The sequence below is a fragment of the Salvia miltiorrhiza genome, chromosome 3 (assembly GCF_028751815.1).
Source record: "Salvia miltiorrhiza cultivar Shanhuang (shh) chromosome 3, IMPLAD_Smil_shh, whole genome shotgun sequence".
Taxonomy (NCBI): domain Eukaryota; kingdom Viridiplantae; phylum Streptophyta; class Magnoliopsida; order Lamiales; family Lamiaceae; genus Salvia; species Salvia miltiorrhiza.
Genome location: NC_080389.1, coordinates 48270484 through 48292319, shown reverse-complemented (window position 1 = coordinate 48292319; position 21836 = coordinate 48270484). Strand labels below are relative to the sequence as shown.

General features: G+C 38.8%; 1 protein-coding gene and 1 long non-coding RNA gene across 3 annotated transcripts; one reads left to right on the top strand and one right to left on the bottom strand.

The window, feature by feature from the left end:
• Positions 1-625: 625 nt before the first annotated feature.
• LOC131016261 (40S ribosomal protein S18) lies at positions 626-2908 on the bottom strand. 2 transcript variants are annotated; one of them, XM_057944910.1, is made up of 4 exons: positions 2676-2908; positions 2419-2579; positions 997-1185; positions 626-917 (listed from the first exon to the last, which is right to left on the bottom strand). In XM_057944910.1, exons 1-4 carry the CDS (start codon positions 2676-2678, stop codon positions 812-814), a joined length of 459 nt encoding a protein of 152 aa, XP_057800893.1. In that variant the 5' UTR covers positions 2679-2908; the 3' UTR covers positions 626-811. The 2 variants fall into 2 exon arrangements, with proteins under 2 accessions (XP_057800893.1, XP_057800892.1); XM_057944909.1 differs by having other exon boundaries at positions 626-1185; positions 2676-2836.
• A 12051-nt stretch (positions 2909-14959) lies between these two features.
• Positions 14960-17847, top strand: LOC131016260 (uncharacterized). Its single transcript, XR_009098901.1, has 3 exons — positions 14960-15301; positions 16874-16953; positions 17550-17847. It is a non-coding gene; the product is annotated as an uncharacterized LOC131016260 (long non-coding RNA).
• Positions 17848-21836: the final 3989 nt, after the last annotated feature.

The window sequence follows — 21836 nt, the reverse complement described above, 5'->3', positions numbered from 1 at the left end:
TGGATATGGTAGCCCAATCGACTAATCGGATTTCTCTTATCTTATTTAACTTAACTTGTTTACTATAAATCATTTCGACTCGATGATCGTCGATTGCCTGAATTGCGAAACTCAATTAGTTCAGAAAATAATTTGGTGGAGAACTCTTTCAACCGACGGTTTTCAATAAATATAATGTTCAATTGGATTCATCAACACGAACAAAATTCTCTATTTTATTTTTCAAACTACACCAAAATCTACGAGAGATGAAGACAATACTCATTTGATAACATAAATGTTCAGTAGGAAACCCAACTCGCAAAACAAAACATGCTTAGGTTTAATCTCATATGGTTTGCAGAGATTTCTTCAGCTATAGATGTCTTGATGGAAAACTACGAAGAATAGCAACATATCAAACGCAAACTCAACTCTAATGATGAAATTACGTAATCGCCAAGCCCAATATTAATTATTCCAATTCAAAAAAATTTGGAGACTAGGCAAAGAAAACAGTAATCCAATTCCATACCATGACGTGAAGAAGTATAAATAAGTACAACTAGTTGAAATAAATCCAAACCAAAGCATAGAAACCCTCGCAAAATGCAAAATTAATTACTTTTCTAAAATAGAAAATCAATGAACCAAAGAGACAAAAGTTCCTTACCATTGATTTACCGAGTCTTAAAAACCATGATCAAAATTAATATTGGAATCCAAAACAAAGATAACAAGAGCCGGTCATGTAAATCTCTTATAGGCGCTTGCAAAGCCTAAAACAAAACAAAAGTATCCATAACAAAGAGATAAATAGAAAAGATAACGCTCATCGCTTCTTGGAGACACCCACTGTCTTTCCCCTACGACCAGTGGTCTTGGTGTGCTGTCCACGCACGCGAAGGCCCCAGTAGTGACGGAGACCACGGTGGTTTCTGAAAGTAGTGCACACAAATACAATTAGATACAAGTAAGACCTTGATATAAAATAGAGGATCAAATCTAAAATCATACCTGATCTTCTTTAATCGCTCAAGATCATCCCTAAGCTTCATGTCAAGAGCGTTTGATGTCACCTGGGAAAACTTGCCATCCTTGTAATCCTTCTTCCTGTTCAAAAACCAGTCGGGAATCTTGAACTGACGGGGGTTTGCCACAATAACCATCAAGCTATCAAGTTCAGCAGCAGAGAGTTCACCAGCCCTGCGAAAGACAGTATTAGTTCAGATTACTTGCACCACAACTTGAAGTCTGACCAAAAGTTGAAGGCAAATACAGAGACAACAAAACTCAGATCAATGGAAAATGTCCAAGTGTGCGTTTACTTCGGTTGTAAAATTTTCATTGGAAAATGATGGATAAGAAAAGATGAGAAAATATTATCTTTTTCTCCTTTTTTATCATATGTTTACTGAGAGAAAGGGAATGAAAAGAGGCTGCTCGAGAAAATATTACACCCTGCCGGGAGAAAATTTTCTATCATAGTAAACATGTGAAAATGGTAGTAAATAAGTGAAAATATGTTTTTTCTATCATCAAAGTAAACGCACCCTAAGAGTATGAGACCACTTGATTAGTCTTATAAAAGCAGGAAAATTGATTTTGAAACTAAGCCAAATCTGATTTTCAACCAACCTCATCCATGAGAAAGTGGAATTATATATAGTAGCAATAGCTTTAAAATGTGGAAGAATAATAATAAAAAAAAAAACATGAGAATAGATGTTCAATATCCATAGCACTGTTCTAGGTATTCAACATGGAAAATTTAGAGACCACAGTACCATATAGAAAAACATAACTAACTATAATCAGTTAGCAGAAAATGAATATCAAAATGGTATCAATATGAGGTCAAAAAACCAAACATCAACAGATGGTTCAAATTTATGAACTTGAGCAAAAAAAAACTAAAGTTCCTCGTATTTGTTTATTCCATTTAATAGATTGATATAAATATCATCCCAGCAAGAGATGGCAAAAACTGCCAATAGACAGCTTAAAAATTCAACAACTTCAAATGCAAACCCATTAGTTTTATAATATAGTGGTGCAGCAAAGTACAGACTAATCTCGTGTGTTTATAATTACAACTACATAAAGGTATCTCAAATTAGCAGAACTAACAAATCATCATTGAAGCATCTCATTTATTTCCACAAAAAACAATTATTAGTCGTATCACAAAATTCCTTCTGCAATGCGATTAGCGAAATAGTAATAAACCGAACAAATCAACTGGAATAGCACAGAGTTATATTATTGTTGGGGGAAAAAAGTCACATTGAAAATCACATAATGAGTCCTTAATTCCACCTAAACTAAGAGAAACACGTTTCAAGCTAACTTTCAAACAACATACAAAGAGAGCTTTCCGCCAGCACGAACGCTGGAAGAGAGAGAGATAGCAAACTGCATCGAGAGAGAAAACCAAACCTCTTGTTCATATCAACATCGGCTTTCTTGCAGACGATGTTGGCGAAACGGCGACCAATACCCTTGATTGAGGTCATGGCGAACATGATCTTCTGCTTTCCGTCCACGTTCGTGTTCTGCACACGCAGAATGTGCTGGAAATCTTCATTAGCTACGAGAGACTGCAGCTCGAAAATCAATAGCAATTAGTTACAAATCAAAATGATTACACAATCGTACAGAAAAACAAGAAAAGGAATTAGATCGAAGAAAGGCACCATTTTTAGGGTTTGGAATCGAGCAGCTGCGGTATTTTACGTTCTTCGACGGCTGCTCCGCTATGAGTGAGTTTGAGAGAACAGAAACCCTAAATCGTGGTTTTTAATTTATAGCAGATTGAACTGGGAGAATTTGCACTTTAGCCCCGATAATTAGACAAAACTATATTAAGAGGCAGTCTCTTTTACTGTATTTCTTTTGGCGTGGGAGGAGGAGATAATAGTCTTGACATTAATTTTTTATTTTTATTTTTTTACTTTTTTCTTTTTCATTTTTTAAAAAGAGGATTAGTAATGATTCTCCATCTCTTCATTGATTATTGATAACTCGAACCCTCAACCTATTAGTTGGAGGGAACATCGAAACTTTTTTAACTTTATAATTAATATTGAAATATAATTTTAAATGGTTTAGTCCCGATCCAACCGTGTCCTTAGGTAATTTGTAGTACCAAATTTGAAACACATTTGTATAAGTGGCTTGCTAAAAATACGATATTTGACGAAGGACTTCCAAGGCAAAATATATGAAGGGGTGAAATGGAATAAAGATTTTGAATATTAAAAAAAATCAATTTTTTAATTATTTTTTTAATTTTTTTAATCTACTTTTTTTTTCAACGCATATAATTGAACACAAAAATGCATATATATCAACACAAACATAACTTTGCACACAAAAATGCATTGAGGTCGATGCACCTATTGAGCCGGCGTGTATTATTAAAAAATAAAAAGAATGAATGTTTTTTAGTGTTCAAAATTTTTATTCATATTTTACTCGTGCCTGTATTTTACCTTCGAAGCCCTCTGCCACATATCGTGTTCTTAGCATGTGATGAGGAGTAATATATGCAGAGCAAGTGAATGAGCTTTATCAGAGAAACGGACTTCACCAGAGGAATGGGTGTCGTCAGAGAAATGGCCTCCGTCAGAGAAACCACACCCGTCAGAGAAATGACTCGTGTCAGAAAAATGACTTCCGCAAGAGAAATCACTGAAAGAGCGGAGAAATCTCCCGCTTAAAGGGGCAAATTTACCCTTATGCCCTCGACCATGCGAGGCGCGTGTTTTAGCACTGAATTTACTATTTTGCCCTTAGCTTGTAATTTATAAATAGACATGCATACGCACCTTGTAATGGACGCTTACCTCACTTGCAATACCACGGTAACCAGATTTTCGTGCTCTTAACTTTGCTTTTCTCTCTCGCTTTTCCAAACAACACTAGGTATAATTCGTAATCCGATGATAAATCACCGATTAAATCTATATCCGTTCGATTCTAATTCACCAGCATGCCACATGGACAAATTGTATGGTCCAAATTTAGTATTACATAATACCTAATGACACGGTACTACCGAAACCCAACCTTATATATATAGAAAATAGATTATGTACTACCTATGTTTATCAACAACCACCAAACCATACAACCATCTTCAATATTTAATTAATTTGTCTATCTTCCACATCACCAATATTCATCTCAATCCAATCACCTTTATTTTTATTTTTTTTGTTTATCAATTACCACTGCAACCACCCAACCACAACTTATATACTATACTTCTTTGATTATTACTTTTAATCGCAATAATTTTAGTAATATTAAATATAAATTAAATTATTGCAAAAAAAGTTAAAGCAGGATAAAATAATAAAAGTTCAAATTACAACATAAATTAAGAACATAAATTACAACAACAAAAACATAAATTGAAAAAGAAAAAAAAATCCGTACGAAGCATTTAATTATCATTACCAAACTATTGTTGTATATGCTCGATCAAATCATGTGATAAAGTGTTGTGAGTTTTTCTATTACGAAGTTGTGACCTAGTACTCATATAACTCGCTAGGCTTGCACCTATTTTTAGAGTATTTAAAATCATTAGTTTAGTCTTTATCTTTCCCTAGGTAACTCGAACCCCCCAACCTATTAGTTGGAGAGAACATTGAAACTTTCTTTTCTTTACAATTAATATTGAAATGTATTTTTTTAATGGTTCAATTCCGTCAATACAAACATGCATAAGTTTGCACACAAAAATGGATTGAGGCTGCTGCACCTATTGAGCCGGCGTGTATTATTAAAAAAAATTAAAAAAATGAATTTTTTTTAGTATTCAAAATTTTTATTCATATTTTACTTATGCGTGTATTTTGTCTTCGAAGCCGGCCCTCTGCCATGTATCACGTGCTTAGCATGCTACATGTACAATCTGTGTGGTCCAAATTTGGTACTACCTACTACCTAATAACACGGTACTACCGAAACTCAACCTTATGTATATACAAAATAGATTATGTACTACCTATGTTTATCACCAACCACGTACTCAATCATACAACCATCTTCAATATTTAATTAATTCATCTATCTTCCACATCATCAATATTCATCTCAATCCAATCGCCTTTATTTTATTATATTTTACTTTATTTGAGAAAAAACGATGATAATTTATTGATCACAAGAACATGGAATGTGGAGATGACCCACCACAAAACACGGAGGTCCATTCTATACATGATGTGAAGAAATATCTCTCGCAGCCTTTGCTAAACAATGAGCAATAATATTACGATCCCTCTTAACATGACGAACACTAACTTCCACGAGCGTCGAGAGCTCTTATCAACAGAAATCAGCAAGCAAACCCATTTCCATGATATTTCTATCGCCCAAGTTCATAGCATCACAAGCTCTCTTGCAGTCCGACTCCACAACTCCACTAGCAAAACCCAGCTCCTTAAGCCATGAAAGAGCCTCATTAATTCCAATCAGTTATCCTTCCTCCACACGACGCCTGCCCAGCAACTTAACAGATTTTCCCATAATAAAGTTTCCCTCATTGTAGCGCAAAACTAAACCAACACCCATGGCATCAACATCATTGAAAAATGCAGCATCAACTCCACAAAGAACCATACCCGATGAGAGATTATACCATCCCAGACAGTTGGGCGTCGGAACCGACAAAGAGGAAGCAGCCGTAATAGTAGCACGAACAGAATGCCATTCCACTTGAGCTCCAGCAGCCCTCAGAACAGATTTTGACGGGGACGAGAAGGTGTTCTGCCAAACAACCACATTCCTGTCTTTCCAAATTTTCCAGAGAACCATACAAATATTAACTCAAACATCAACATTCAACACCATGATGATGAAGAAAAGGGGCCTGCTGAAACGACTCACTCCGGGCAATAATGGGATCAACAATAACACTCATATGGTTAAGACGCCAGCACTCATCTGCAAACGGGCACTGAAAAAACGTATACCATGAGTTTTCAAAACCACCATTGCAAGTAACGCACTCTCCACCTACAACGATACTCCGGAAAAGAAGGTTCTCCTTAGTCGGCAGGTTATTCCTAGCTGTCTGCCAAAGAAAATGCCGCACTTTGGGAGGGACGTTAATCTTCCACAAACCACTCCAATTACCATTCAAGCGATGAGAGATATCAAAACTAAGAGAGCTCGCAAGTTAATAGGCCGACTTCACCGAATAAATACCATTATCCGAAAATTGCCAAATCAAAGTATCCTCACCAGCGTTGGGCAGAAGTGGAATGCTTATAATGTCCTGGTAATCTTCCTCGCTCACAATAGACTTGATGAAATCAAAATCCCAACTGTGCATGTTCGGGGAGATAATCTCATTAACTCTCAAACCAGCGAAGCTAGGACGGCAAGGAGATACATCACGGAAAGAGTCATCTTTACACAGCCAGTGGTCCTGGAAGACAAGAGCATCGCTGCCATCACCAATGCGCCAACGCACCCCATGTCTAACAAGATCTTGGGCCGAGCAAATGCTACGCCAAGAGAAGCTTGGGCTATGGCCAACTTTGGCATTCAGAAAATTTGAGTGAGGAAAATACTTTCCTTAAAAATACGGCAAACTAAAGCGCCCGGATCATAAATGAGTCTCCATCTCGTCTTGCCACGGAGTGCGATGTTCAACAGTTGTAGACTACGAAAGCCCAAACCACCAAGCTTATTATCAACACATAATCATTCCAATTTCATCCAATTAATCCCCTTGTCGACACCATCCTTATTACCCCACCAAAAAGTGTTAAGCAGGGGCTGTATGTCATCCGTTAAACTGATCGGAATATCGAAAATAGCCATGCAGTACGTCAGTAAGGATTGAGCAACACCCTTTATGAGCACCTCTTTGCTAGCTTTCGATAACTTTTTCCCATGCCAACCCTGAATTCGGTTCCATAGTCTCTCCCGGAGATTGCTAAAGATCTCTCTTTTACTTCTCCCCACCAAAGTAGGCAAACCAAGATAATAATTATTTTATTATTACTTTTAATCGTAATAATTTTAATCGTAATAATTTTAAAAATCCTAAACATTTATTTTTGTTGGTTTATCAATTCCCACTCCAACCACCCGACCACAACTTATATATAATTATTTTATTATTACTTTTAATCATAATAATTTTAGTAATATTACATATATATTAAATTATTGCAAAAAAAAATTAAAGCGGGAAAAAATAATAAAAGTTCAAATTACAACATAAATTAAGAACATAAATTACAACAATGCAAACACAAATTGAAAAAAAAAAACCATACAAAGCATTTAATTATCATTACCAAGCTTTTGTCGTATATGCTCGATCAAATCATGTAATAGAGCGTTGTGAGCTTCTCTATTACGAAGTTGGGACCTAGTTCTCATATAACTCGTTAGGCTTGCACTTATTTCTAGAGTATATAAAATCATTATTTTCATCTTCATCTTCACTTGTCCTTGTCAATTTTTGATAAATTATGTTGAGTTATGATAATTAAGGTAAGTACTTTTTTCATATTCCACTATTATATTATGCATGATGATGCAAGCAATCATTATTTTCCTCATAATGCCAAGATCCCAAATAAGACATGAGCGCTTGATAAAAGCAAAAATGAGCTTGTAAAAATTTTAAATGCTCACTCAACATTTTTTCGGGCATTCAAACTGACGAGAGCTGAGTAAATACAAATCGAAAGAACTGTAACAAGAACCAATTGTCACGCCTGAAGAAATAAGTCAGTTTTGAAGACAAAAGTTAAATGTGAGAAAATACGAAGACACCTAATGGATATAAAAGCTAATCAGATTTGATCATTATTGTCAACGCTGAAAGATAAAAAAGCATGTGTAGCTGAGATTGTATTTATACTATCTTTTGGGCTAATGAACCTTAGACAATAAGCGTTAATATTATGTTTATATGATAGCTTATAAATATAAGCTTTATATTCGAATGTAAGAGACATTTTCATTTTTTAAAAAAATACTCCTTCTGTCAAGAAGAGCATGCTCACCTTCTTTTTTTGTCCGTCCCATAAGAGTATGCACAACCTATTTTTGAACATGATCCCGCCATTAACCCCTTATTTTTTATCCTTACTTTCAAGACTTATTTACAACTTTACCAATAGGGTAAATATCACTTTAAACTTTAAACTATTTGTGTACTATCAATTATATCCTAAACTATCGAAAATATTTTTTTATATTTCTCCACTCATGATACACTAACTTAACATTTATTTGAATCTGTGCCCAACAAACTAAGCATAATCTTTTGGAACGGAGAAAGTGGAAGATAAGAAATCCATTTCTTCCTCTATAAGCTTTTACAAATTCATCTAATGCTCTTAGCTTGATTTACCATACGGGTATATACATTCTAAATGAGCTTGAACATTAATCGAAATGAATATGTAAAATCTTCTTCCATTCTAACTCATTTATTATTTGTACTATTTATTATAAGAGAAATTAAAAAGTTAATTAGCCTAAACTAATTGCATCCTTGTTTCTTCTTAATTAACCTAACTAGTCATTCTCTCTCCACTGAAATTAAATAAGCCCATCTCTCTCTCTACCTCACGTCTGAAGTACAGTTCATTTTCTCCCTTTCAATCTTCCAGTCGCTGCAACACTGAAGTCTGACAAGGCCGGCGTTTAGCATCGTTCTTCTCTACTTTGTTCACTCTCTCTCTCTCTCAAACAAATCGAGCCCAAACTCTTCGCTTAGTTTAGGCGGAATCGCCGCTGCTGAATAGAGCCCTAGTTCTCCCATCAAAATCGATGTCGCCGTGCCACTGCATGGGTGGAAATCGTCCCAGATAAGGAGAAAGCGGAGTCATGTCCCAAAATGGAAGTGATACACTCTTATGGGACGGACGAAAATGAAAATTGCGACACTCTTACGAGACGGAAGAAGTATTTCATAACTTTAAATATGTTTGAGATAGGTATAAGTATTTAAATTTTTAACAGGTCCAGTCATTTATCAACGTATATAAGTGATTTACACTTTCAAATCTTTCGTTAATTGTAGCATCTATTTATTTTATAATATTAAGATTTTATCGAGAAGGACAGTCAGTTTTGTAAAATTGATTAATGTAAATTGGTTTGAGTAAATAGAAGGTAAAACTGTAGTTTTAGAGAAATTTTTAATTTAAAATAGTCTTCGCCTTTTATATTTAGAGCAATATTTTATCATTTTACTAAATATATATTTAATTTAATTTTTATTGATTTCCTAAAGTTCACATATTTATGTGGCGGGGGTCGCTGAATCTGTTGGCAACTGAGGCTAACCTTGCTCGCCACCACATCCCTACTGTGGGCATTTGCTCTTGGTGCAAACGGGATTGGGGATTCACGGTACACTGCGTACTTCTTTGCGATCGAGTCAAGGAGGGTGTGGAAGCAGACACCTTGGTGGCATATTATCTGCAAGTGCCGTTCTTTACCTTTGAATTCTAATTATATTATTGAAGTGTGACATATATTATTGATTAAAGTAAAGCTTTGGAAAATTTTAATTATCAATGCGAAAGTTCACGATTTATAATTTAAATTCTATCACACAATTACTCTATAATTAATTTAGACTGAATATATATAAAAATTTATTTTTATGAATGAATTATCTTTTATACAATTTTTTGAGCCATTGAATTATTTTACAGGTTATATGAATTCTAATGACCCCTTCTCCACCCCACAAAAAAAATATATATAAATAAATAGAGAAATTTTAAAGACTTAGCTATAGGTTTTTTAGTGTACATTGACAAACACTCAAAAATAGAGACCAAGTGCTCAACAAAATGCCAAGCCAAAACCTCAGAGCTGCTGCCCCCAAACGAACCTTATTCTCGTCTCCAAAAGGCCTCCAACAAACGGCCAAAAACTGACATCAATGCCAAAATCGATGGCAGCAGAGAACAAAATAGCAAAGCTCCTCACGTCAAAACCGTAACTCTTGGAGCTCAAAATATCGAACCAAACTAAGGCTGCCATACCGGCAATAATACTATAAGATAACAACCAAAAACGTAGGCTAGCAAGCTACTAATTCAAAGAAGAATAACCAAAATCAGCGTCTATCAAGTGTTCGAAAAAATGCATTATTGCATGACCCAAAGAACAATTTAAGTCTTGATTTGAAGGTGGCTATGCATCGACATATCCATGCGAACCGATGCCAAAGACCACATATGCCACTCTTCCGCATGATCGATGATGGTTCAGGATTTACTATATTCGAAGATAGTTACCGATGAATTTATGCGGTACCCAAATACATTGCATAATATAAGACTAACTGTAAGAATTTACACAATATTCACCTGAATTTGTTTTAGCATTTCCAAAGATGCAGTGTCTATGTAGAAAATCAAGAGATGTTTTGCTATGACTATAAACAAAAGCCAAGGACAATATCTTTCAAACGTAGAAATTTACCTACTGTAATGGACAGAATCCGTGCAACCCGAAATTATGCGGCCCAACGGGCCGGCTGACACACACCCGTCGTGCGGTGCGGACAAAATACTTGTGTATGCCCAGTACAGACAATACACACTCCTACGTCTCACAACAAGATCTTAGTCTTAGTGATAAGTGTAGGGTCGAATCCCACAGGGAGTGAGGAACCACTTTGTTCTCCAACGACAAACTGAGGTGTCACAATTCTCAATTTGTATACTCTGCACAAGAAATTAACAAGATCAATAATAACAAGGGGTGAGGTTATTCGGTTAGGTCATAACTGTTGTTAACATTTGTTTCGGTCATAGGCATACTGATAATCCGTCCATGGTCCATATAAACCCAAGGCGTGACCCAAAGACATTGGGGCGTTTCAAGGGGTTATACTTCACATGTAGGATGATTGATCCCATTGTGGTCACTTGGTCCGAAGGTCACACATTCCCCGGTCACAAGGCAGTGCTTCACTTCTCCTTAGATGGTAGTCATACCCGTTACTCACCAAGTATGGCCCTCATCAACCTTCTCTCCCGAGGTCCCCAACTCCGCACTTTGAGTGACACATGCCTCCTGGGCACAACCATTTCCGACTTTGTCAGCCGACCAGTCATAGACATGCTACGGCGCCGAGATTGCTTTCCTCGTTTGATAACCATGGCTTTATGCCTCGTCACAGTTGATGGATAGTCTCTAGAGAAGCCCAAGACTGAGGAAGGACAGTGTATCCCATCAATCCTTTCCCCACCTTCCGTATCTACAACGCCTTTTGTTGACGCTGCTCAGCTACTCGGTCGTGGGTATACCGGTTGTCACACCCTGGTATTCCCTGGCCTTTGCTTGTCACGGACAACGTTTTACCGAACGAAGATCACCCGTTAGGCCCCTACTACCCATGGTTTCGAACAGATCCTTTCGGAACTACGAGATTCAACCGAAAGAACAAATGCCTCACGAATGTTTACATATTAACAACAATCATTTCCACCCCTAAAACCTCACCTAAGGGATTACTCACACATAACAGAATTCATAAATACGAAATGAATTAAACACATTATAGAACAAAAGGAAATACTTGAATAGATAAATAATACCTAAGGCTTCAAGCCGTCAATCTTGTTCGAATGCAAACATAACGGAAAATAGGAAAATAGTACTGAAACGTAAATTGTTTTGGGTGCCACACACGGCGAATGAAAGTAGTAGCTAAAGTAAAACAGGAGTTCAAAAGTTGCCAAGAACTTATGCACGCTGCACACATCAATCTTTTATATTGCCGAATGGTCGAGGTCTAACCCTAGCTGCGCCAGCTCCAAATCTTCGCCGGGATCTTCTTTCCTTTTTAGCTCAATCTTTGATTGATCCGATTGAAGATGGCGTCCAGCTGCAAGCTTAGTCAACCTTTCCCATTCTTCAGATCCTTCCAGTTCCTTCCTTTTGCTTCCGCTCGCTTCTTCAAAATCCCCAAGATTCACTTTCCTTTCTTATCTTCGGCTGCCTGCTCTTCATGGTGGCGATCAGACGGATTGCTTTCTTCGGTGTGGTTCATACCAGGTGGGTTGCTTCAGGTTCCCATGCCCCAAGTTAGACTGGGGAGGTACTTGTTGGCCGAAGCTCCACGCTGGTAAACATGACATAGCAATCTGGGCTCGGTAATGCCCATTCTGACTACATTTTCTCCGTTTTCGCTCTACTGACCTTCCTTCCTCCACAACTTTGTTTTCCCCCTGGACAGACCTGTACTGACACAAATAAGGAGAAAAATAGGGCCAAATGGCCCAAAAGTCGAAGACGCATCACCGGCCCAATGAAGCGAGTCCATACGTGAGTCAATAGTTGTTGGATACCTAGAGAAAACAGGAAGACATGAAAGGTCGTTTCCGGGGTAGTCAGAACCGTAAGGGTTTCAAAGAATATTCTGGAAACCCTAGTCGCCACCCTATGAGCCCATAACATATATATACACCAGCCCATTGACATAAGGGGGGGATAATCATTCATTCCCACTCTGGCACTCACACACGATCTCTTACTTCCGCTATCCCCGCTCTTCCGTTCCGCCTCCACGCTTACAACTTTCTTGGGTTCCGATCGTCCGACTGGCCCCGCTAGCCCCGACGTCCGCCGCCCTTTATTCCACACCGCTCATTAGCTCTACCTCTGACTACTGGATCATCCGGATCAGGCGGAGAACTCCCTTATTACTATCATTTTTCTATCTTCTCTCCATCGTTTAATTGTTGTCATTACGTTACTTACGTTATTATTCATATCAATTCACTGACTTGAGCGTCGGAGGCCCTTCCACCGACACCCCCACCGGTGCTCTTCGGAGGGCTCTAACGTTGCGTATGATTTCAGGTTGCTAGTGCCCATCGATCCAGACGTTACTGACGTCACTTCCGTAATTGTTGGATTCACCCCCTATAATTTGGCGCCCACCGTGGGGCCCTAGCAATCAAGGAATTCCGATAAGCCGTGCCCAAGTCACACTATGAGTACTCCAAACGAATCCCACAACATGAACGACGCCCCAAACCAATCGGGCTCAACCCAATCGGAACTACTTGCCCAAGTTGAGGTGAACGCCCGGATCTCCGCCTTGGCTGATCAACAGGTAAAACACCATTCTCTCTCGCTTATGGGATGGAGGCGGTAATCCCAATGGAAAGTGAAGTACCCACCGCTAGACATGAGCTTACAACAGACGATGGGAATCAAGAGGCCATGTGCCACGAGTTAGATCTCCTCGATGAGAAACGGAACAAAGCAAATATCCGACTAGCTTCCTACCAACAAAGCATCGCCAGACACTACAACAAACACATCCATACCCGCACATTTAAGCCAGGCGATTGAGTGTTACGAAAAGTGTTCCAGAACACAAAGGAAACAGGTGCAGGTAAATTAGCCCCGAATTGGGAAGGACCGTTTCTGATCACCAAAGTGGTTGGATACGGAGCATACAAATTGCAATCAACGGACGGACGTGACATCAGCAACAGCTGGAATGCAATCCATCTCAAACAGTATCACGCTTGAACTCTACGCTACTACTTTACTTCATAAGGTCTTCCGAGACCAACTCAATCTACTACATGCTTACTGACCTTCCCATACAGGTCAGAACTACATTCGGACTTGATCCCTTAATTGGGTATGCAGGCAGCTCTAAGGAGCGCAGCCCCCCCTCCCCCTCCACACTTGTCTGACCATGACGATAGTTTAGCCTTAAGTTTATCAACTAAGTCTAAATGGGGGGAAAAATTTATCACATAAAAGGCGCAAGCCTCTCTCACCCCTAACACCCTGAATTTAGCCTTAAGTTTATCAACTAAGTCTAAATGGGGGGAAAAATTTTCACATACAAGGCGCAAGCCCCGTCTCGCCCCGAACACCCTGAATGCCTTAAGTTTATCAACTAAGTCTAAATGGGGGAAAAATTTTATCACATAAAAGGCGCAAGCCTCTCTCACCCCTAACACCCTGAATTTAGCCTTAAGTTTATCAACTAAGTCTAAATGGGAGAAAAAATTTTCACATACAAGGCGCAAGCCCCGTCTCGCCCCGAACACCCTGAATTTAGCCTTAAGTTTATCAACTAAGTCTAAATGGGGGGAAAAATTTATCACATAAAAGGCGCAAGCCCCGTCTCGCCCCGAACATCCTGAATTTAGCCTTAAATTTATCAACTAAGTCTAAATGGGGGAAAAAAATTTCACATACAAGGCGCAAGCCCCATCTCGCCCCGAACACCCTGAATTTAGCCTTAAGTTCATCAACTAAGTCTAAATGGGGGGAAAAATTTATCACATAAAAGGCGCAAGCCCGTCTCACCCCGAACACCCTGAATTTAGCCTTAAGTTTATCAACTAAGTCTAAATGGGTGGAAAAATTTTCACATACAAGGCGCAAGCCCCGTCTCACCCCGAACACTCTGAATTTAGCCTTGAGTTCATCAACTAAGTCTAAATGGGGGGAAAATTTTATCACATAAAAGGCGCAAGCCCGTCTCACCCCGAACACCCTGAATTTAGCCTTAAGTTTATCAACTAAGTCTAAATGGGGGGAAAAAAATTCACATACAAGGCGCAAGCCCCGTCTCACCCCGAACACCCTGAATTTAGCCTTAAGTTCATCAACTAAGTCTAAATGGGGGGAAAAATTTATCACATAAAAGGCGCAAGCCCGTCTGTAATACCCCGTTTCCCTGAGTTAAATTTAGAATTTATTTTCGAAATTTAGAAGTAAGATGATTCACGCCGGATTGAGAAAAAGAATTTATTTTAATTCCAACAAAGACGATTTACAAAAATATATATATGTAAATTTTGTTATTAAATTTATATGCATTACATATTTATTTAATTGAGCATCGATCATTTACACGAACTATTTTATTTAGCGAACACTGAACGATTATTACAGTTTTCATAGTACAATCCGGAAGATTTTTATTTTATTTTATTTTATTACTCCCACCTACTCCTACACCCACCTACTCCATCAGCCACCATATGCCACAACTTTATAGCTTTTTGTTGAGACACCTCATTCACCACCATACCTTTCAATCATACCATTCTCTGCAAAGACACCTCATTCATCACCATACCTTTCTCTACAAAGTCATTTCACTTCAATAAAGGATCTATCTTTTCCCTCACTTAGCATTTTCGATCAATCTCATTTCTCCCTCAAGTTACTCTCTAGTTCCAACAAACCCAAAGAAATCCAAGTGCAGAGCTCAGCCATATTGCGAATGGATCAAATTGCCACAAAACTCAGATTTCAGCAACTCAAACCAGAGGTTTCATCTTTGAATCTCTCTATCTATTTTATACTTACTCATTCAGTTATGACACTGCAATTGTAGCACATCAAACCTTCACATACTTCAAATCCATGATGACCCATTTCATTCATATACATGTGTTTACAGAAACAAGAAAACATTTTGAATAAATGTACAAAAAAAATATAAGTTATGTTAAATCTGCATACAATTTATGTGCATATAGATACATATATGAAGCATGCCAATTTTGATGTATTTTTGAAAAATGGAGTCGAGAGGGAGGCTAGGCGCTGCGGCTCTGCCGTTGCTGCCTAGCCACGGTGAAGAGTGGGGAAGGAGATGCGGTCGGCGGTGGTGGTCCTCCTGCTGCTGTCGGCCGGAGTTTTGAGGGAGAGGCGGCAAAGCAAAAGCCTTGTTGCCGCTCTAAGCCGGGTCTGGGCTGGGTTTTGTCGAGGGGGTGACGGCGGCGGCAGTTCACTTCTTCTGCTGTCGTCGGCCGATTGAGTGAAGAGGAGAGGGGTGTGCTGTGAGGGTCTGAGCGGACAACGGTGGAGCGGCGGCGTTGCTGCTCGAAATACGAGCGGCGGCGGCCGGAACTAGAGAAGAGAGATGAGGGGCGGAGACATCGCCGGTGGTTGTCGTCCGCCGGAGTAGAAACTAAAACTTGAGGGCGGTGGTCGTGGATTTGGGCTTCGATTGCCGTATTTCAAGGCACCGCTCCTCGCCGGGGCCGTGAGCGGCGCAAGGAGCGTCTGCGTGTGTGGGATCTGTTTGAGTGAGAATAGGGGGTGGACGCTGCTCCTCCGGCGATCTGCTCGGCGGCAGATTCGGAGGGAGAAGGGGGTGGACTGCCTGAACCGAAGAGAGAAAGGGAGAGACGAGGCGTGTATGTGTGAGCGGCAGCGTGTCTGGCGGACGGCGGCGCCGTCTGTGCAGGGGCTGTGCGGCGGATTTGGTGAGGAAACGGGAGAGAGTGTTTTGAGAGAGAATTAAGGAGAGGGAGGCGCAGCTTAGGTAGAAGAAGAGAGGGAGAAGTTTTGGGCTAGGTTTGGCTGTTGGGCTCCCTTTTTGGGCTGAGCCAGTAGGCCGAAATTTATTTAGTGTTGGGCTGTTAATTCCTTTTAACTGGGCCTGTTTTAATTATTAAAAAGCTTGGGCTGCAAAACTTTTAAAGAAAATGGTGCATTGATTTAATTACTTTGGCTAGTGGATATTTTTTTTTAATTAATTAGACTATATATTAATTTGATTAATTATTTTCAAGTTGAGGCATAATAATATTATATTATTATTATGTGCATATATTAAGTATGAATTACTTATTATATGAGTGGAGCATGAAATGATTTGCATTAAATATTTTTGCAAATGAAAGTATTTATGATTTAATTGGATTTATTTATAAATTCAATTATTAAAAGAAAATCGAGTAAGGATATTGTTGGTGTCCTTAGCTCAAGAATTAGCTTTCAATTTTTATTATTAAATTTGAAAACCCGGCGTGATGAATCAAGTATGTTTAGTACATCCACTAAGACTTTAAGTTAGCTTCACGAGACATATTAAGAATAGAATTTCTTGTAGGCTTTATGAACCAAGGGGATTAGCGCTGCTTTCCCAAGACGAGTTTATGTGATTATGATCTTCAGGCTTTGCCTATCCAGGTGGGCATTACTTTTACTATACGTATATAGAGATCCCCTGCGTGTCGTAGGCCTCTTATACGAATATATGCATGAGATGATTTTAACTGTTAATTTCAGTTTATTATTATGCCCAAATGATAAATGACTCTTATGAAATGAAAATGAAATGTTCATGAAATGAAATGAAATGTTTATGAAATGATTGACTGCCAAAAATGTTTATGTTTTTATATGTATCCTATCTGTGTTGGTTCGCCAACTTTAAAGGAAATCCAATTGGGATCCTATGCTAGACAAAGGTCGCTAGCTAGGGTTAACGTGTACACTCATGGAGACCGCGAGTCGCTTGCGACCGGTCTTGGCGTCCGTGGTAAGGAGGCCTCCTTCCCGGCGCGTGATAGAAAGGAACAGATATGGATCATATGAAGGAAAATGATCGGCCGATCGACTTTATGAAAATGAAAGAAATGTTTTAGTAAGCGCAGGTCTTTCAAGAAAACCCCTGTGTGTTACTGTTATGGCAGTTCAATTTATATATGTATGCATGTTGTATTTTCGGCTATGCCCACTGAGTATTTTTATACTCAGCCCTGCATGTATTTCTAAATGTGCAGGTTGAGCAGTTGATGGAATGGAATGATGTTGAGCGGGTGTTCCTTTGACATTTCAAGAAATGTAACCTTGAGTATACATCTTCATATGTATATCTCACACGTTTTCCGCTGCAAAACACTCTGATTAGGATAACTCTATGTTATGAAGTTGTTACACGTGTTATTGGGTAACCCACCTTAATCAGTTCTCTTTTATGTGTATGTTTTATAAGTATCCAAATGATCATATATGATCCTAGCTTTTTATCTATAAGTGATATTTTCATATACTTTAATGTTAAGTAATTGTCCATTTCCATTTCTTATTGTTCACCCCAAGTCATAACCCCTGTTAACCCGTCATTGGGATAGTGGGCTGTGACACCGTCTCACCCCGAACATCCTGAATTTAGCCTTAAGTTTAAACAACTAAGTCTAAATGGGGGAAAAAATTTACATGTACAAGGCGCACGCCCATTTCAACCTGAATAGCATCAATTTAGTCTTAGTTTAAACAACTAAGTCTAAATGGGGGGAAAAATATACATATACAAGGCGCACGCCCATTTCAACCCGAATAAGCATCAATTAAATCTTCAAAATAACATCCGAATCAAAATAGATGAAAAATAATACAAGCACTTGAACATCAAAGTCATATATAGCCGATCCAGGGGGCGAACCCCCCGGCGATTCGGACCCGCTGGATCAATAATAAGTACCATAAAAGTCTACATCTAGCCCAATGACGTAGAAAAAAGTTTGAAGGCACGAAGGCCTAATAAAGCATAAAATACTAAGGGCACACTCGCCCTGCCAAAAACTAGATGAACAAGATGATATCACTCATCATCGGCAGCACCATCATCGTCCGAAGGCTGAGTAGCTTGGCCTTGGATGTCCTCCCACAACTTCAGAGTCGCGGCAGTGTCCCAACCCTGACACGACCCATCCAAGTACTGCTGAGTCATCTCGGCCCTGGCTCGGACGTCCGTCTCATAACAGGCTACTTTAAGCTCGTTGCACCGAGACGCTTCCATCTCTGCTAACTCAGCCTTCAGACGGCTGATCTCCCTATCCTTCATGGACAACTGAGCCTGAAGGTGCTCCTTCAAGTCCGCTACTTGCTTGTGACCAGCCTCAACATCCTTCTTGGCAAGTTGGAGGTCCTTCCTCAATGCAACCCTCTCGGCACGAAGAGACTCCAATTCTCTCTCACGTTCAACCATGAGTTATTTCAGATAAACAACATGTTGGTAGCCCTACACACACGAAAACAAGAAAGAGTTAACCAATAATAACAATACCCAAAGCAAAAAAGATAGATAAATATTAATACCGCAAAGACCGTAGAAGCAGCCATGTTAAAGGCCTTGGGAGTCCCGTAATCCACCATGACAGCCCTGTCTTCCTCAAGCAGAAGCTTCTCCAGCTACCCGGACAACTCGTGATACCCAGTCAGGGCTGAAGCGCCGGAAGGTAAAGACACGGTTACAGAACCGTCGGTCAAAAAAGCCGATTCATCTTCGGCAACCCTTTTGCCCCTGGAACGACCTGAAGGAGTTTCTAGGGGACGATCAGTCTCAACAGCCTGAGTACCCGGATCACACGACCTTTCACCCTGCTTCTTCTTCTTTTTCTTTTGCTTCATCTCCAGATAAGCGTCACAGTTCATCTCTGACGGGTCATAACGAAACTGTAATGTTAAGTAATTGTCCATTTCCATTTCTTATTGTTCACCCCAAGTCATAACCCCTGTTAACCCGTCATTGGGATAGTGGGCTGTGACAGAGTGGTATCAGAGCGGTTCGTTCGCTCTGACCCTAGAAACCTTATTCTAAAGAGTCGAGTCTAGTTTGATTCTTTAGACTTACATGGGTTCATATGGCACCGCTCAACACTCCATTGCATCGTGCTCAATCAAGGAAAGAAGGTAACTGCAGTTTCAATGTTTTAAAGATGTTAATGTTCTAAAATGCTTCATGAATATGTTTATGTGAAGAGCATGTTATGATGAAATGTTGAATGTTTTGCCTTTCATGGCATATTTTCGCAGTCTATGATGTTATGATCAGATGAATAATAGAAAAGTGACATATGTTTTCCCAGAGAACATAGATTGCTATAAGATGCATGATCACAATTTCAAAAGAACATAGACTACTAGATTAGTAGGATATCTCTACAATCTAGATTCTTAAGGTAATGATTTAGAAGAATGAAAGAGAACTTAGAACGTCTCAGCTCCCTTAAGAAAATGATGGTTCTTTTGAACTACAAAGAGGAATGAAAAGATATGTACGAGGTAAAGAAAAAGCACAGAATGAAAATACGAGACGAATTCAAGGTAAACGTTGCATCAAAGGTTGAACCATAGTCTCTACGTTCGAATGTTCAAGTGCGACGGAACATCGAATCGACTTTTGCTACACGATAGATTTTAAGAATAGTGTGTTTTGCCTGTGTACGTATGTCTGTGTGTATATGTCTTAAGAGAGGTTTGGGGTTTGAGATCAATAGGATAGAGAACCTTAAGATAAGTTTAGTTGTCATAATGAGCTTATGTTTTGTTATGTATAATATGTTCATGGCTCTTCAAGTTCGGGACGATGTTTCCCGTGTGACTGGGAGGTGATGATGTTGGACCTGGCCAGTCCACATGATCCAAATCTCAGTAGACGTCTTTTGGGTTGAAAACCCATGTGTTTCAACTTTCGGTTGAAAAGCCAGATGGGTTCATACTCGAGGTCATTTTGTTCGACCTAGTAGTTAATCATTTCATACCCTCTGGTCATTCTTTTGATTCTCTTGAACAATTTCTACAACACCTTGCTTTGATGTTGTGTTGAGTTTGAGCCTTGCAACTCGTGAGTTGTCATAATAGATCCTCTTGTTTGATAAGACCAAGAAGTGTTAGTCTACCGACGTAGTATACTACCCAAACTATGGCTTCGTATAATTGTGTCTCATTGTAATTAGTTGAGATTAGTCTTTGTCCTATAAATGATATCGACCACTCATTATGATAGAAATTCAGAGTTCAAGCTAAGACCGTAATATAGTGTTCGAGTACGAGGACTTAAAGTTAATTGGTCTATGATAGTTTTAAGATAGATTCATAGGAAAGTGTTATGCATGTGATAGGTAACAAGAAATGGGTTGATGACCATTTTGGTCTTTGAAAACTAGGATACCCCATAGATGAGCCCTAGGAATGAGGTAGGAGTAATGAACCGCCACAAAAGAACGAGGGAACTTATTCTCAAGTAAATCTCGTGTATATAAATTGGAATTGAGAATCCAATTGATATGAGGAGAGACCCGAATCTATTCTAGATCGGAAAGTTAAAGTACTAAGGAATAAGTCGATACCCTTAGTAATAGTTCTTTGGAAGCACCATCATCAAGAAGAGGCGACGTGGGAACTCGAGTTTAGCATGAAGGAGAAGTACCCAGAATTATTTTCATGTGGTACAAATTTCGGACGAAATTTCTTTTAAGGAGGATAGTATGTCATACCCCGACTTTTAATCCCTAATTAAGGGCTTTATTATTAATAATTAGAGTTCGGCATCCATTAATAATAAAAACTGGTTTGATTTATCTGATGTGATTTGATCGTTATATATGTGTTTTAATGTGCTTAGTTAAAGAAAATTTTTATAAATATGGTGCATAAGTTTTAATTAGTGAGTTAAGTGTATTTATATGAGCCACATGAATTTTAAATTATGCATGAAGTCATGAATTTTATCTAAATTTGATAGTACATGTAACACCCCATACTTTTCCCTATGTTGTGAGATAGTGTCTTAACACTATTGAGAATACTGAGATGTCAGAGAGATTGACTGTCCTATTAAGAAAATAGGAATAATGAGTTGAAAATAGAGTCGAGAAAGAAAGAGTGAAAAACCTTGAAAAAAAAAAAAATCGGTCGGAGAGACGTCTAGTTTGTCTGTGTTTGCCGACTGCTTTGACGTGATATTATGTGAAATTACGTGACTGATTGATTATGTGAGTTTTGTTACGTATGTCATTGTGAGCAAGTTATTATGATTTTTATTTGATGACTTTAGCACTTGGAATTTTAATTAAGTTTTCAAAGCAAGTGCAGTTTATTTTTACCGAGAAATCAAAGAATGCCGGTTTATGAAAAAAATTTCCAAACAAAATATTTTCAAATCATTTTTCCTATGATGAGGAATATTATAATTGAGTGAGTGCACTAATATTAGTGCCATATTTATTTTAAATATTGGTCACAAGATGTCACAGCCCGCCTTAACTAAGGATAGTTAAGCCGAG

Excerpts from the sequence above, each read along its gene's own strand:
- LOC131016261 (XM_057944909.1), bottom strand. Across the intron at positions 1,186-2,418 it reads GATGTTGATATGAACAAGAG|GGCTGGTGAACTCTCTGCTG; the intron begins GTTTGGTTTTCT and ends TGTCTTTCGCAG.